The sequence below is a fragment of the Rhinoraja longicauda genome, chromosome 4 (genome assembly GCF_053455715.1).
Source record: "Rhinoraja longicauda isolate Sanriku21f chromosome 4, sRhiLon1.1, whole genome shotgun sequence".
NCBI lineage: Eukaryota > Metazoa > Chordata > Chondrichthyes > Rajiformes > Arhynchobatidae > Rhinoraja > Rhinoraja longicauda.
This window is the reverse complement of record NC_135956.1, coordinates 24,096,172-24,112,443: the sequence shown is the minus strand read 5'-3', so window position 1 is coordinate 24,112,443 and position 16,272 is coordinate 24,096,172. Positions and strand designations below refer to the sequence as shown.

At 42.6% G+C, this 16,272-nt stretch overlaps 1 protein-coding gene across 1 annotated transcript; it reads right to left on the bottom strand.

Moving 5' to 3' along the window:
- Nucleotides 1-401: 401 nt before the first annotated feature.
- On the bottom strand, nucleotides 402-8,931 carry LOC144593092 (pancreatic progenitor cell differentiation and proliferation factor-like protein). The gene is made up of 5 exons (XM_078398533.1): nucleotides 8,696-8,931; nucleotides 8,474-8,581; nucleotides 4,501-4,584; nucleotides 4,317-4,413; nucleotides 402-1,603 (listed from the first exon to the last, which is right to left on the bottom strand). The coding sequence occupies exons 2-5, from the start codon at nucleotides 8,529-8,531 to the stop codon at nucleotides 1,594-1,596; spliced, it is 249 nt and encodes an 82-aa protein (XP_078254659.1). The 5' UTR covers nucleotides 8,532-8,581; nucleotides 8,696-8,931; the 3' UTR covers nucleotides 402-1,593.
- Nucleotides 8,932-16,272: the final 7,341 nt, after the last annotated feature.

Below are 16,272 nucleotides of genomic sequence, written 5' to 3'. Positions count from 1 at the left end.
GCGCTACCGTGCCACGTATGTATGGCCACGTTTCCACAATTTTGCAGCTTGGGTCTTAACTTGCAACCTGTAATATTTTCTGTTTTCTTGCTTTAGGTTTTTTGACCTCTGCAGTTTTTATATTAACTTTTCAAAGAATATAATAGTTACAGCAAATGAGAAGTAGTAAAAGTAGGCTGATAGGAAGAAAGAATGAATGCACACTTGATGGACTGAATCCTATTTCACCATCTTATCATGCTTCAGCAGCGTTCTGAAACAGACGTGGATCATTTACACTTCAGGATAAGACCATTCAAAAGATGCCACTGCACAGCTACTGAAGTAGTGTTAAAACATTCAACAATACAACAGAAGTTTTGGTAAAGTAGTTTTATTATTAAAACAATCCAAAATGTTGCACAATTATTTCAGTTGAGAAAACTGCCATTAGGTAAATTACACGATTTGACACATTTGGTCCAGAGGTCAAGATTATTTCATCATTAAGTTTCTCCTTCTATTTTTGAAGAAATTGATGTACAGTTGGCATTGATCTTAAATCCTCAGAAACTAATGTATAGTTTTATAGGGAACATGCTGAATAAAATCAAATGCCTATCACATATATCCCCAATTAGAAACATAGAAAATATGTGCAGCAGTCGGCCATTCGGCCCTTCTTTCAATATGATCATGGCCGAACATCCAATTTTGTTGCATTTGCTTCAACAATCCTAATTTCTCATCTCCAAGCCCGAAAGTTACATTCAAGGGATACACATACACATGTAGTCTTCAAAGTGGGAATAAAATCATGGAAGAAAGAAAAGTAGTTGTGTGTTAGGCTATCAAATACAGAATTTTAAAATCTAGCACTTCAGTGCAAGACTGTAGGCATTTCTGAGGGGTTGAAATTACTCCCACTTAAGAAAATCCATGTACAAAACAGAATTTTGCACCGTACACTCATATCTACAAATTTATTAAAATTAACAGAAAAAATTGTAAACCATTAGTGACACATCATTAAAATGATGTGATTATGCTCAATGTTCCCATTCATACTACAAGTATATATACCTGATGGAAATACCACTTACTGGGAAATTAAAGAATGGATTTAATATTCAATATATAAACATCAAATAGCATATAAGACACGAATATAACATCCGATACAAGTAATATGAAAGGTGCTGTTAGCACACTGCAAGAGAGACGCACAAAACATCCAGTGCTTCATTCAGATCGACATTTGTCTCCGCTTTATTAAATAATTATCCAGCATTGAGACAAAGACAGAAAACACAACACAAATTAAATAGAATTTGACATTAGTTTCCATAATACTTGCTAAATCTAAATATTCTTGTTTTGCACATAGAGGTGCTCCTGGTAAATAATCTTGACCAGCTGAAGAATGATTAAATGGCAATGCTGATGATGGAAACCTCACTTGCTTCTTGAAGTGTCCATCACCTACTTCATGGTAGATCAAAGTTGGGACACTGCCAATTCCAACCAGTTCCCTCAGCCAGAAGCATCATGCTGCAGGATATTGCGGACTAAACTTTAATCCACAGAAGGCAATTGTCCGTGTTTCATCTTTGATCAATGGTGACTGTCAAAAAAAGAAAACAATTCAATTTTTTAAATGTGAAATCATTCCATTAAAAACTATACCACAATAATTCAACATTGTGCAGCCTTCTCTCGTGCAACAACGAGGAAAGAATCAGAGAATAAAAACTTTATGGGGTGGATTTTCTTGCCACATGTCCTGCATAATCTAATTTATTCATATATGAAATGATGAGAGTATATAAAATGATGAAAGACGTAAATAAAGTAGACAGGCAGAAACTTTTTCCCCCAGGGTGGAAATGACCAACATTAGAGGGCATAACTATAAGGTGAGAGGAGAAAGTTTAATGGGGCAAGTTATTTTACACACAGAGAGTAGTGGGGGGGCTGTGCCCCATTGCCAGGGGCGCTGGTAGAGGCAGATACAATAGTGTCTAAGAAGCATTTAAGAAGTTTTTAAATAGGCACATGGAAGTGTAAGGAATAGAGGGATATGGATCATGTACAGGCAAATGAGATTCGTTTAACTTGGCACCGTGTTCAGTACTGTACTCTATGTTCACATGCTCCATGTTCTTTCCATAATTTATATATACTGTATATGTATGAATGACAAATGTATTGGTTTGCAGTTAGTTAGAGAATCGCTGCATTCACTGAAAGAGCCTCCAACAACGATCTAACAATCTCTGTGACACAAATAACTCTTTTCCGAAGCTGATTGTAACCAAGTCTCAATTCAAAGGGGTCCCGGAATACTCTCATGCCAAGGTCACTAAGCTACCTGAGCACACAAATCATGTTGACAACATTCACAAAGAAAACAAATTGCACGGTAAAATGAACAATCTTCTTCTAACACGTTAAATTTATTACAGAATTTTAAATAAAGACTGAAATGTAATAGGAGATGATGACAGACACTGAAATATAATAAAACATAATTGAAAAATAATACATTTTCAAATCCTTTATATATGGAAATATTTATCTGAGAGAATTACAATCAAAACATAAAACATCATAATTGTGGATTAATACACCACATGCTGACTAACTGCTCATGCAACAAAATGTACCATTTTAAGGGAATTTTATAAAGAGTATTTTATGACTGCTAAAAATGCCCATCGGATCACGAACCTCTAAGAATTATACTGAAGTTAGCATTAACAGTGTGCTGTCTACAGGAACAGTGAATAACTGATAATTACTGGCTTTCCTAATTTCACTGTGGATATACATATGCCTTCACTTGCTAACAGTTCCCAGACATAATGATGGTGAATACTAATAGCTTGTTTTTTAAATCTTTACAACTGCATTAACATCTGAAAACGTTCTTAAAGCTTCTTCTAAGGAGAACAAAATATTTTCCCACTTTTAAATTACCTGGAATAAAGTACAGAGTTTTAGGTTTGATCAACTTTCTTGCAGATCTTCTACCACACCTGCACCTTTTCATACCACACCCACAACCTTTCAGAACTATTTGTACCTTCTGGGATAAACTCAGACAGTGCGCACACCACCCTTAGTGGTGGGGAGTTATCTATTTTTGAATACAGAAATTTCCTCTTTATTTCACTTTCTCTTAATCTGATCCTTCATTTCAGACCCCCGAGCCAGGGAAATATCCTCCCAGCTTCGAATCTATCAAATCCTGAAATGAATTTGCTTGTTTCATTCTTCTACACTTTAAAGTGTATGAGCCACGCCCTCTTCCCATAGAACAATTCTTATCCCAGAAATCAAATCAGTGAATCTCTGTCGCACTTCTGCTAATAGTAAACCTATCCTTCCTTATATAGGGAACAGAATATAGTACCAGGAGATCCAGATATCATCTCACCAAGATCCAATATAACCACAAATAAAACTTAATGGCATTTCTATTCAAGCCCTTGAGCAATAAAGCAATCACAGAATTAGCTCTCATCGATACTGCCTGTAGATGAGTGATAATTTACTGTGATTCATGTGTAAGCAGACCTAGTTCACTCGAAAGACGAGGATTTTTTAGCCTCTTGCCTTACACAAACTATTTTTCTCACCAAAGTAGAAAAAGTATAATTTTTCCAAAATATTCAATTTTCCATATTTCCTTGTGACAATTAAAGGAGACAATTTTATGTTGTAAGGAAATATTCTGCCCATCGTCTGTATTTCATTTCACAATACATTAAGCACTCCTTGATCCTTGCTAAAATAATGTCCCATTCCCATATGCACCAATGGCCATGATAGGATACGGATCTATGGATACCACGTGCAACCAGAAAAACACAAGCATTAAACCATGTTTATCTCGCAGTATCAGCTCCCAAAATTAAAACTCAGTTTGCAAATGGCATAAACACTTATTGCAATAGAACATCTTATAAATCCCTTTCTGGATCTCCCAAAATGCTGGAAATATTGTTGAAAACTAGGGGCACGTTGAAAGGGACATGGAAGGCGCTTTATAATTGCGAACACTTCTGATCCTTCATTTCAGACTCCCGAGCCAGGGGAACACTTTTAAATCCATAGATTACTGGAAGATCACAATTTAAGCGTGCGTTGTTTCTGTTTATACCTCTTCTATGAAGTTCATCTGGGTAATCTCTGTGCAATTAATTTCTCCTACAATTTTGACTTAGTTTAATCCATGCATCTATCTCAATTTACAAATTGACCACTTTCAATAACATCAACCAAAGACAAGGTGCACCTCAGATACTGGTTACAATTTATGAAGAATGTATTACCTTCTGGCAGGTAGTTCAGTGTTTATAGGGTGTTGAGGAGTCTCGCTACTCAGAAAGTTCTTTATCCACCAACATCTCTCCTGTGTAAGAAGAAATCCTGAGCATTGAAAGATGAAGAGATTATGAACTAAGTGTCAGGAGTAGGAGCCGGTCACAATTTGATTTTAACACTTTTTGCTGTTACCTTGGTGGGATTTTTCATGCTCCATGGCATTCTCTAAACTGCATGGCCTATTGGACACCATACTTGTTGTGGAGTTAAGTCGGCCTGGAAAAAATAGAAGTTGCAAGGTAAAACTTCAACTTTCCTGTGACATAAGATTACTTGCTAAAATATAGGATTTACAAATATGTCAAAAGCCCCCAGGTCTGATAGATGCCTTGTGCTTAAATCTCCTCAGTTTCCTCTTCCATTTATTAAAATAATTCAATTCATTTTATTTATTAATGATCCTATTATTACAAATCTGAAAATGCCTTCTCCTATTTCATTTACGAAACTATGCAGTCAGGTTTAGTTAGCATCTGGATACGAAAGCAACTAAGATAGCAGGATGGACATAAAATGGTGGAGTAACTCAGCGGGCCAGGCAGCATCTCTGGAGAAAGAGAATAGGTGACGTTTCAGGTCGGAACCTTACTTCGGACCCTTCAGCTCCTACAGGAGCTGTAGGCAATTTGATAGACAATAGGTGCAGGAGGAGGCCATTCGGCCCTTCGAGCCAGCACCGCCATTCAATGTGATCATGGCTGATCATTCTCAATCAGTACCCCGTTCCTGCCTTCTCCCCATACCCCCTGATTCCGTTATCCTTAAGAGCTCTATCCAGCTCTCTCTTGAATGCATTCAGAGAATTGGCCTCCACTGCCTTCTGAGGCAGAGAATTCCACAGATTCACAACTCTCTGACTGAAAAAGTTTTTCCTCATCTCAGTTCTAAATGGCCTACCCCTTATTCTCAAACTGTGGCCCCTTGTTCTGGACTTCCCCAACATTGGGAACATGTTTCCTGCCTCTAACGTGTCCAACCCCTTAATAATCTTATACGTTTCGATAAGATCTCCTCTCATCCTTCTAAATTCCAGTGTATACAAGCCTACTAAAGGGTACCACTAAAGGGCCTGTCCCACTTCGGTGATTTTTAAGGTGACTAGGCTGTCGCCGCACAGTCACGGGCTGTCGCCGCACGGTCGCGGGCTTGGTCGTGAGTAGTCGCAAAAATGTCGTCGCTTTTTTCAGGTCACCGCAGAATTTTCGCCCTGCTCGAAAATCTTCGGCAACTGCTGGCTTGACGCCAATGATCGTAGCTTGTCGTCTCCCGTCATGGGCGCTGTCGTAGGTTGTTGCCAGGTTGTCGCCAGGTGACTTTGGTTGTCGCCGGTGCTGATCCACCTTTTATAAGAATTTTGTTTGTTTGAATAAATTAAATTTTGGATATTTTGACCAAAGATTGATGTTTGAAGTTATTGTATTTCAGAGTAGTCTCTCATGGCATCTCTTTCAAATATTTTAATTTAATTTATTTTGACCAATAAAACAAACACAAGCACAAGCATTGCACTGAATTGAAAAGCGAACTCTTTTCATTTATTTTGACATTGCACTGCATTGGGTCTCTTCAGGGACAAGGGCTTCAACTACACAGACCTCTTCTTGGGCTTCTTCTTCCCCATTCTTCTTGTCTTTCTGTCTTGCAAAATTTTAAGCATGAGGGCCGCTGCAAGCAGCAGGGCTTGCATTTGATGTAAGAGCAATGCCATCATATGTTGCTTCCTGGCAGTCATGATGCAGAATGATCGGAGACCCTACCCAATCCCATTTTTGCGCCAAATTTATGTGAAATGGCTACCGTTGTCATTAGTTGTGACCTGACAGGGTCACAGCTTGTCGAGGGTGGCGGTAGGTTGACTTCGGTTGTCGTAGCTTGCCATCGTCGCTGTCGTAGGTGGACGTCCTAGGTCGCAACGACTGGGTCGCTGGTTGTCGGCAGCTTGCCGTCGACTAGGTGGTAGGTTGGCGTAGCTTGTCATAGACATTGTCGTAGACATTGTCATAGGGGGAAAAAATCGCCGGTTTTTCGGCGATCTGCTACGACTTTGACAGTCGCCGGCAGTCGCCTTAAAATCACCAAAGTGGGACAGGCCCTTCCCCACGATGAAGAATTTTAAAAACTTGCAGTTACTTGGCATATTCTAGACATTTTAAAATGTGTAAGAGGTGTATGCAGTTGTATTTACTCAAGTATCAAATGGAGAAACATAGTAGCCAAGTTGTACAGAACTCCTCTGACAAAGAGTAATGTAATAATGACCAGATCTTCCGTTTATTGGTCGGGTAACAATAGTTTGAGGATGAATACTGGCCAGGACGTAACTCTCCTAGCTTTTTGAAAAATATTGCTAATGAATCTTAGAGAGTTCCTAGTTCAGCATCCAATAATTTTTGCACCAGGGTCTTTAGATTTGAGTGCTCTGTATAGTAATTTACACCGAAGATAGACACAAAAAGCTGGAGTAACTCAGCAGGTCAGGCAGTATCCAAAGGAATAGGTGACATTTCGGGTCTTAAGGAGGGTCTCCACCGGAAACATCACCATTCCTTTCCTCTGGAGATGCTGCCCGACCCGCTGTGTTACTCCAGCATTTTGTGTCTATCTTGGGTGTCAGCCAGCATCTGCAGTTCCTTTTATTCACAAAATGCTGGAGTAACTCAGCAGGTCAGGCAGCATCTCGGGAGAGAAGGAATGGGTGACGTTTCGGGTCGAGACCCTTCTTCAGACTCAATCTTCTTCAGAATCTGCAGTTCCTTCCTACGCTCTAGTAATTTACACCCACAGCTTCTGATGCAACAGTTGGTAACACCACCAGGCGTGTCTTTCAAATTACTAGCCTTGTAATGTTGTAACACACAAGCTAACTGGGGAAATGTCTTTTAATTTTAATATTGTAATGGGGGGGGGCAATTAAAAAATGTATAGGCTCTGTTACAATGCTGACAACACATCCCCATGTCAGGCAACTTGGAAGTTAATCTAGTTCCTTTGATATCTTGAGGTTATCAGTGATAGTGTGGAAACAGGCCCTTCGGCCCAACTTGCCCACACCGGCCAACATGTCCAAGCTACACTAGTCCCATCTGCCTGCGCTAGGTCCATATCCCTCCAAACTTGTCCTATCCATTTACCTGCCTAACTGTTTCTTAAACGTAGGGATAGCCCAGCCTCAACTACCCCCTCTGGCAGATTGTTCTATACACCCAACACCCTTTGTGTGAAAAAGTTACCCCTCAGATTCCTATTAAATCTTTTCCCCTTCAACTTGAACCTATGTCCTCTGGTCCTCGATTCCATTACTCTGTGCATGAGATTTTGTCCATATACCCGATCTATTCTTCTCATGGTTTTATACACCTCTATAAAATCACCCCATGTCCTCCTGCGCTCCAATAGAGACCCAGCCTACTCAACCTCTCCCTTTCGCTCAGACCCTCCAGTACTGGCAACATCCTCATAAATCAGGGTTATCGCTTTTTTCATACCATATATATATATATATATATATATATACGTGCATCTTGAACAATAACGCTGCTGATATACGAGACTAACTGTAACATAACTTAACTGGGATTTTCTGCAAGCTCTTGCAATATCATGAAAAAACGGTGAGAAATGTTTCATTCTCAGCACAGACACCAGAAAGGTGAGAGTAAATCTGATTTACAATACAAAAGTTCTCAAACATCATGCAGTTGATAAAACTAAATGGAAATGTCGTTTTATCTATATATTTGTAACGTTTCAAACATACAATTTACAAATATACGCTCGGTAGGTTACAATCATAAATAATAGCCCCTGGGAGTCCTTAATGTCGTTCAGGTAAACACGTCCAACATTCAACTTTACGCCAGCCTTTCTCTTCTACAAAAGGAATCACGCTTATCTTGCAGCCAGCAATGAAATGGTGCACATTCGCCCAGGTTTACAAGAAATATTGATTTAATTTTTTTTAAAATAACAATAATCAGATGAAGAAGGGTCTCGACCCGAAACGTCACCCATTCCTTCTCCCCTGAGATGCTGCCTGACCCGCTGAGTTACTCCAGCATCTCGTGAATAAATGTTAAGAAAACAAAACAACAACAAAAAAACTTACTTCTATAATAAGGATTCCGTGCTGCAAGCAAGCAGACAGCCGAGGGGACTGATGCCATGGCGATGATGGAAGGAGGATAATCGTTAAGGTTTTTCTCCTGGAATTATCCTGAAAATAAAATATAAAACATGTTTATTTTACAAATTAGCAAGAGAGCAGAAACACACACACACACACACAGGCGCTGCTGAAATGCAGACTCGAGTGAAGATCCAAACCTACCCCGAGAGATAGCGACAGAGAGAGAGAGAAACCAGTGAGTGTTGTTGCTGTGACACTCGATCGCTGGAAGAGTTTGTTGCCTCTGGACGGGGCGCTGCTTTTGTAAGGGAGGGGAGGGATGGGGGAAGTCCCTACCGCTGTGTGCTGTGTGCTGTGTGGCACGTTGCCTCTGCTAGGGTTGAGAACGCACTGAAACAACCAGTTCAGACCAGAAATAGCAGGATGTAGAGCTGCAGCCAAGCAGGAAAGTGCAATGAGTCTAGAGTCCGAGTGCCGGCGGCGAGGGAACAAGTCAGAACTGAATAGGTCGCCCGCCGCCCGTCTGTTTATCAGCACACAACTCACGTTCCCTCCCTCCCGCGGGCGGGCGGGCGGGCGGGCGGCTCCAGTATTTGACAAAGAAAGAAGGGCAGCGGCACGAAGACACATCAGCCTTTTGTTTTTAATATATTACAAGGGCGGGAAACTTGTTCACAGCGAAACGTGACGATGGCCCACTGGGGCAACTCAGCTGATCATCTCGAGTGACCATTTCAGTCGGAAGATGCAATCATCTTGCAACCGCACAGCAGTAACGTAGATGGACAAGTGATAAACTGCTGATTGATGAGCTGTATTTTATGTCACTGGCAGTTCTGGCTCACAAATAAACTAAACTTTTTTTTAAACAGTGTCCGCACAATGCAATTTAGACACCCCAGACTCCAATCCGAGTGTCTTTGTTCTGTAGATTTTGCCATTATGTCCTATCCATGTCGCATCCATGTACCTGTCCAATTGCTTCTAAAGTGTGTTTGACCATCGTGGCTTTATCATTCAGAGGATGTCACGGCCTTCTCCTCTGATGGCCATTTGCAGCATACAGTGCATCTTCTGGTCTCTGTATAGCACTTTCAGACATAATTGTCAATAGTTATTGCGTGGACAAGGGGCGCAAGATGGACAACTTAATTTGGCTCAGATTGAGGATCACAGGTTATATGCCATAACAAAGGGATGCCTTGATCCGGATAACTACAGGTCTATTTGACTTGTAGGTTTTCTGGTAGCTCCATTTCACCTGTGTACAGGAGGGTTTGGCATGGTTTATGCCTGAATAGCTATCAGGTTCTCACCTTAATGGCATTCTATAGAATGCTTTATCCCTAGCGGGCCCCATCAATGAAAAGGACCCAGCATTTAGGGGTGTTCACTCATGTCCAGGCTGGAGTGACTGGCATCTGACATGATGTGATGGGTTGCCTTATAGGTTTGTTCAAACTGGTCTATCCCAGGTGTACATCCATTCAATTTCTTTTCACCAGCTAGGCCAATACTTCACCAGCTAGGCCAATATAACTTATTTTCTCTCATTATGCACAGTCTGCCCAGCTCTGAGGAACATGGTATTGCCATAATTTAGATGTTCTAAGGAAATCTATCCCACTAAAGATCTATCACACAGAGCCAGCTACATTGCAATACAGTCGCCAATACATCTGAGTACTTACTTCACGGTTTGCTAACATGCAGTCTCCATGTCTCCCACATTCTCATTCCCTTCCATGGTCTGCTTCCATCAGGAGTAGTCAGGTGAAGAGTAGGAGGCAGCCGTTAGTTTACTTGCTATTGGACTGACTCTAACTTGGTCTGCTTTCTCTCTCTGGTTCCCTGAGGTCAGCAATGCTTTAGCGGGACTAAGCATAGACTAGGCAACTGTATTGCCAAACACGTGCTCTCTCCTCCAAAGCTGGCCGGAGATCCCAGATGCTAACGATTTTAACTCCCCTTCACATGCCCTTGACCACCTCCTCCAATACCAGAGTGAAATCACAAGCAAATTGGAAGAACTGTATCTCATATTTCACTTGGGTAGCTTACGATCCAATGGCATAAACATTGAATTCTCCAATTTCAAGCCATGCACTCACCCCCTCTCTTCAACCTCCCACTCCCCCCCTCTTACCCCCACCGTGGTGTGCACCCATCTCTCCCACCATCTCTCATCACCTCAGCCACCCTGCTGCTTTCCACCCCATATGCTCCTTTCCAATCCAGTAGTCCCATATTTCCTTTTATCCCCTCTTGCCCCATCCCAGTTCCCTTCCACCCATATCTCTCCCTCTGGCTTTATATTTCACTTTTCTTCTTTCTTAATCTAACATGCTTTTGGCTTCACCTCAAGCTTCTGTCGCCATCTCCACTCATCTACCAAACAACTTCCTCACCTGTGTTCTTCTTTAAACTTTAGACTTTAGAGATACAGCACAGAAACAAACCTTTTGGGCCATTGAGTCCACAGTGATCATCCCATATGCTTGTACTATTCTACACACGAGAGACAATTTACAATATTACCAAAGCCAATTGACCTACAAACCTGTATGTCTTTGGAGTGTGGGTGGAAACCGGAGCACCCGGAGAAAACTTATACGGTCACGGGGAGAACGTACAAACTCTGTACAGACAGCACCCACAGTCAGGATTGAACTCGGGTCTCTGACGTTGTAAGGCAGCAACTCTACCTCTGCGCCACTGTGCCATCCCAGTCTCTGTGTCATTTGTAAGGATTTGTTCTGCCCCCCCCCCTCCCCTTCCCAGATTTCACCCCCAGTCTGAAGAAGAATCCCAACCCAAAACGTCACCAGTTTAATTACCTCCACACATGTTGTGTGACCCTCTGCGTTCCTCCAGCACTTTGTGTCAGCAGTGAGGTTGTTTACTTTGTAAACACAAAGAAAACAATAAATGATTAAATACAGTTCCAGTGGTTATAATTACCTACGTAATGAACATTTTGGGTGTAAGTTTGTAGATTTACATCTTCACAATGAGATACAAAACTAGTGACACCTTGGACTATTCAGGTACCCAGCTCATTTAGTCTCTTTTCAAGCATTGACTGCAAAAATGAGCCTGGGCCAATGTGGATGCAGCGCAGGAGCAACGAGACCTGGGTGTGCTTGTACATCAGTCACTGAAAGTAAGCATGCAGGTACAGCAGGCAGTGAAGAAAGCTAATGGCCTGTTGGCCTTCACTGCGAGAGGATTTGAGTTTAGGAGCAAGGAGGTCCTACTGCAGTTGTACAGGGCCCTGGTGAGACTGCACCTGGAGTATTGTGTTCAATTTTGGTCTCCTAATTTGAGGAAGGACATTATTGCTATTGAGGGAGTGGAGTGTAGGTTCACCTGGTTAATTCCTGGGATGGCGGGACTGACATATGATGAAAGAATGCATCAGCTGGGCTTGTATTCACTGGAATTTAGATGATAGGGGACCTTATAGAAACATATAAAATTCTTAAAGGATTGGACAGGCTAGATGCAGGAAAAATGTTCCCGATGTTGGGGGAGCCCAGAACCAGGGGTCACAGTTGAAGAATAAGGGGTAGGTCATTTAGGACTGAGATGAGGAAAATCTACTTCACCCAGAGAGTTGTGAATCTGTAGAATTCTCTGCCACAGAAGGCAGTGGAGGCCAATTGACTGGATGTATTCAAGAGTTAGATTTAGCTCTTCGGGCTAAAGGAATCAAGGGATATGGGGAAAAAGCAGAAACAGGGTCCTGATTTTAGATGATCAGCCATGATCATATTGAATGGCAGTGCTGGCTCAAAGGGCCGAATGGCCTACTCCTGCACCTACTTTTCTATGTTTCTATAAAATCTTTCCCCCCTCACCTTAAACCTACATCCTCTGGTTCTCCATACCCTACTCTGGGCAAGAAAATCTGTGCATCTACCCGATCTATTCCTCTCATGATTTTATACACCTCTATAAGATCCAAAGATCTATAAGAATTTTTTCTTCTTCCGTAGAACACCCTCCAGATTAACAAAGACTTAGTTGCAGACACCTCTTTGATTTCAGTAATGGCAAAGTGAATATCCAGATTGGAGGAGATACCCCTGACATATTAATTGACTGTGGGGCCACATCTACACAGCCATTGCTGATAGTTGCTGAGGTTCAATAAACTGCACTCCTGTAAAGCAGCAGGTTAACCAAGACCCCAACATTGCAAACACACAGTGCAGTACTTTCCAACAAGCACATACTAACCCATAAATTTAAGGTCCAAAGTCACATTACCAGAGTCAATTGCTCGTTATCAGTCTGGCCAAGGTTTATCTTTACTGCTGCACTTACTGAGGGCAGAAGGACAGGCTTTGATCTCACTCATGGGGTGAGTTCCACTGTGGGGAAGCTGCTGGCACAGCTGAGAGGGACTAGCCTGGTTCTTCCTTACCGCTACCTCCAGGGTCTGCTTTTGATCTGAGTCAGTGGGCCTGGTCTTCACAACTACTTCATTCCCTGGCTGGTTCCTGGCCAGGACTTATTTTCAATTTCTTTTCCGTCCCTTCCAGCAGGTGTTCTTTATTTGAACGTTTCAAAACTAAATTTTATTCATAAAAATATAAATAGGAAATGCAAAACTATCAGTGCATGTCTTTCTATATATTTGCTGCGTCATCAAACAAATACATCGATTGTGCCGTCAAATCAGTACATACTCTTTGAAAGCACCAATGTCAATCATGTATTTTCTTTCGAAAATATACCCATAAAGTGTTTGAAAGTAGTTGGGTGGCATGGTGGCGCGGCGGTAATGTTGTTGCCTTACCACACCAGAGACCTGGGTTCAATCCAGACTATGGGTGCTGTCTGTATGGAGTTTGTATATTCTCCCTGTGACTGCATGGGTTTTCTCCAGGTGCTTCAGTTTCCTCCCACACTTCAAAGACGTACAGGTTTGTAGGTTAATTGGCTTGGGTAAAATTGTAAATTGTCCTTAGTTTGTCGGATAGTGCTAGTGTACGGGGTGATCGCTGGTCGGCACGGACTTGGTGGGCCAAAGGGCCTGTTTCCGTGCTGTATCTCTAAAGTCCAAAGATGAACACAGGTAAGGAAGGGGAGTTGATTGGTAGGTGAGTGGAGATGGCAACAGTATCTCTAAAGTCTAAAGTCTAAAGAAAGATAGCAACACAGGACCCAGCTCTTCAGTGTCCGTTAGAGATAAGACCAAAGACTGTGGTGCATCCGCACAAAGCCTTTGTGTGGGTTGCACAGAGCTTCACTGCATCCCTCAGCAGGTACTCCTGCACCCTGGAATGCACCTGTCTGCACGATTCACTTGTTACACCGTAAGACCAACAAGTTTCAGTCAGACCAAAGTATGTCTTTCACTGTGTAGATGATCTTCCAGCAGCAGGTTATGTTGTCTCGATGTGAGTCTCCGGGAACAGCCCAAAGATCAGAGTGTCCTCTGTTACGCAGCTGCTCGGATGAAACTCAACAACGACACATGAACCTTTTCCGGGTTTTCTTGGAAAATGCACTGTCCATTAAGTGGTGGAAATTGTCTCATCTGCACCATAGTCATATCAAGGTCAGAGTGCAGAAACAATGAACTGCAGATGCTGGTTTATACCAAAGGTAGACACAGGTTAATCGGCTTGGTATAAATGTAAAAAAAATTGTCCCCAGTGTGTGTAGAGTAGTGTTAATGTGCGGGGATCGCTTGTCGGTCGCGGTCTCGATGGGCCGAAGGGCCTGCTTCCACACTGTATCTCTAAACTAAACCAAACAAGGTGCTGGTGTAACTCAGTGGGTCAGGCAGCATCTCTGGAGAAAAAGGATATGTGACATATTTATTTTAGTTTAGTTTAGTTTAGTTAAGAGATACAGCACGGAAACAGGCCCTTTGGCCCACTGAGTATGCACTGACCAGCGATCCCCGCACAATAACACTATCTCCTACACACACTAGGGACAATTTACCCATACACCAAGCCAATTAACTTACAAACCTGTACGTCTTTGGAATGTGGGAGGAAACCAAAGATCTCGGAGAAAACCCGTGTAGTCACAGGGAGAATGTACAAACTCCGTATAGACAGCACCCTTAGGAGGGTACGGACCCTTCTTTAGTCTGAAAATAGGGAGAGGGTGAAGGGTAAGAGCTGGAGGTGAGAAAAGACCAGGACCAAACAGTGCCGTCCAAAAAATGACCTCAGGCAGGGTAGTCATAGAGCCATAGAGCGATACAGTGTGGAAACAGGCCCTTTGGCCCAATTCCCCCACGCCGGCCAACAATGTCCCAGCTACACTAGTCCTACTTGCCTGCGCTTGGTCCATATCCCGGCAAACCTGTCCTATCCATGCACCTGTCTAACTGTTTCTTAAATGATGGGATAGTCCCAGCCTCAATTACCTCCTCCGGCAGCTTGTTCCATACACCCACCACCCTTTGTATGAAAAAGTTACCCCTTGGATTCCAATTAAATCTTTTCTCCTTCACCTTGAACCTATGTTCTCTGGTCCTCGATTCCCCTAATCTGGGCAAAAGACTGTGCATCTACCCGATCTATTCCTCTCATGATTTTGTACACCTCTAAAGATCTCCCCTCATCCTCCTGCACTCCATGGAATAGAGACCCAACCTATTCAACCTCTCTCTATAGCTCACACCCTCTAGTCCTGGAAACATCCTTGTAAATCTTTTCTGAAGCCTTTCAAGCTTGACAATATCTTTCCTATAACATGGTGCTCAGAACTGAACACAATATTCTAAATGAGGTTCCACCAACGTCTTATACAACTGCAACATGACTTCCCAACTTCTATCCTTAATACTCTGACTGATGAAGGCCAAAGTGCCAAAAACCATTTTGACCACCTTATCTACCTGCGACTCGACCTTCAAGGAACTCCGTGATCCCTCTGCTCCACAAAGCTACCCAGAGGCAAACCATTTACTGTGTAGGTCCTGCCCTTGTTCGACATCCCAAAATGCAACAACTCACACTTCTCTGTATTAAATTCCATCAACCATTCCTCCGCCCATCTGGCCAATCGATCCAGATCCTGCTGCAACCATACACAAGCATCCTCACTATCTGCAAAACCACTAATTTTTGTATCATCTTTTGTGTCCTGGTAGGCCCATTGTTGGCTAGGGGAGGTGTGATCTCAAGAGGGATACAATATGGAGAACTGTGGAACTGGTTAAACAAATAGGGTGGAAGAAAAGTAATGATGATGAAGGAAAAAGGCCATTGGTAGCTGTTTGTAGGGTGAAAACGAGAAGCTGGTGCGACTTAGGTGGGGGAGGGATGGTGAGAGAGGGAATGCCGGGGTTACTTGAAGTTAGAGAATTCAATATTAATACCACTGGGCTGTAAGCGAAATATGAGATGCTGTTCCTCCAATTTGCATTTAGCCTCACTCTGACAATGGAAGAGATCGAGGACAGAAATGTCAGTGTGGGAATGGGAAGGAAAATTAAAGTGTTTAGCAACCGGGAGATCAGGTAGATCCAGGCGGACTGAGTGAAGGAGTTCAGTGAAATGGTCGCCCAGTCTGCGTTTGGTCTCGCCAATGTATAAGAGTCCACACCTTGAACAACAGATACAGTAGTTGAGATTGGAAGAGGTGCAAGTGAACCTCTGCCTAACGTGAAAGGTCTGTCGGGGTCCTTGGACGGAGTCAAGGGGGGAAGTGTAGCGACAGGTGTTGTATCTTCTGCGGTTGCAGGGGAAGGTACCTGGGGAAGGGGTGGTTTGGGTGGGAAGGGATGAGTTAACTAGGTAGTTGCG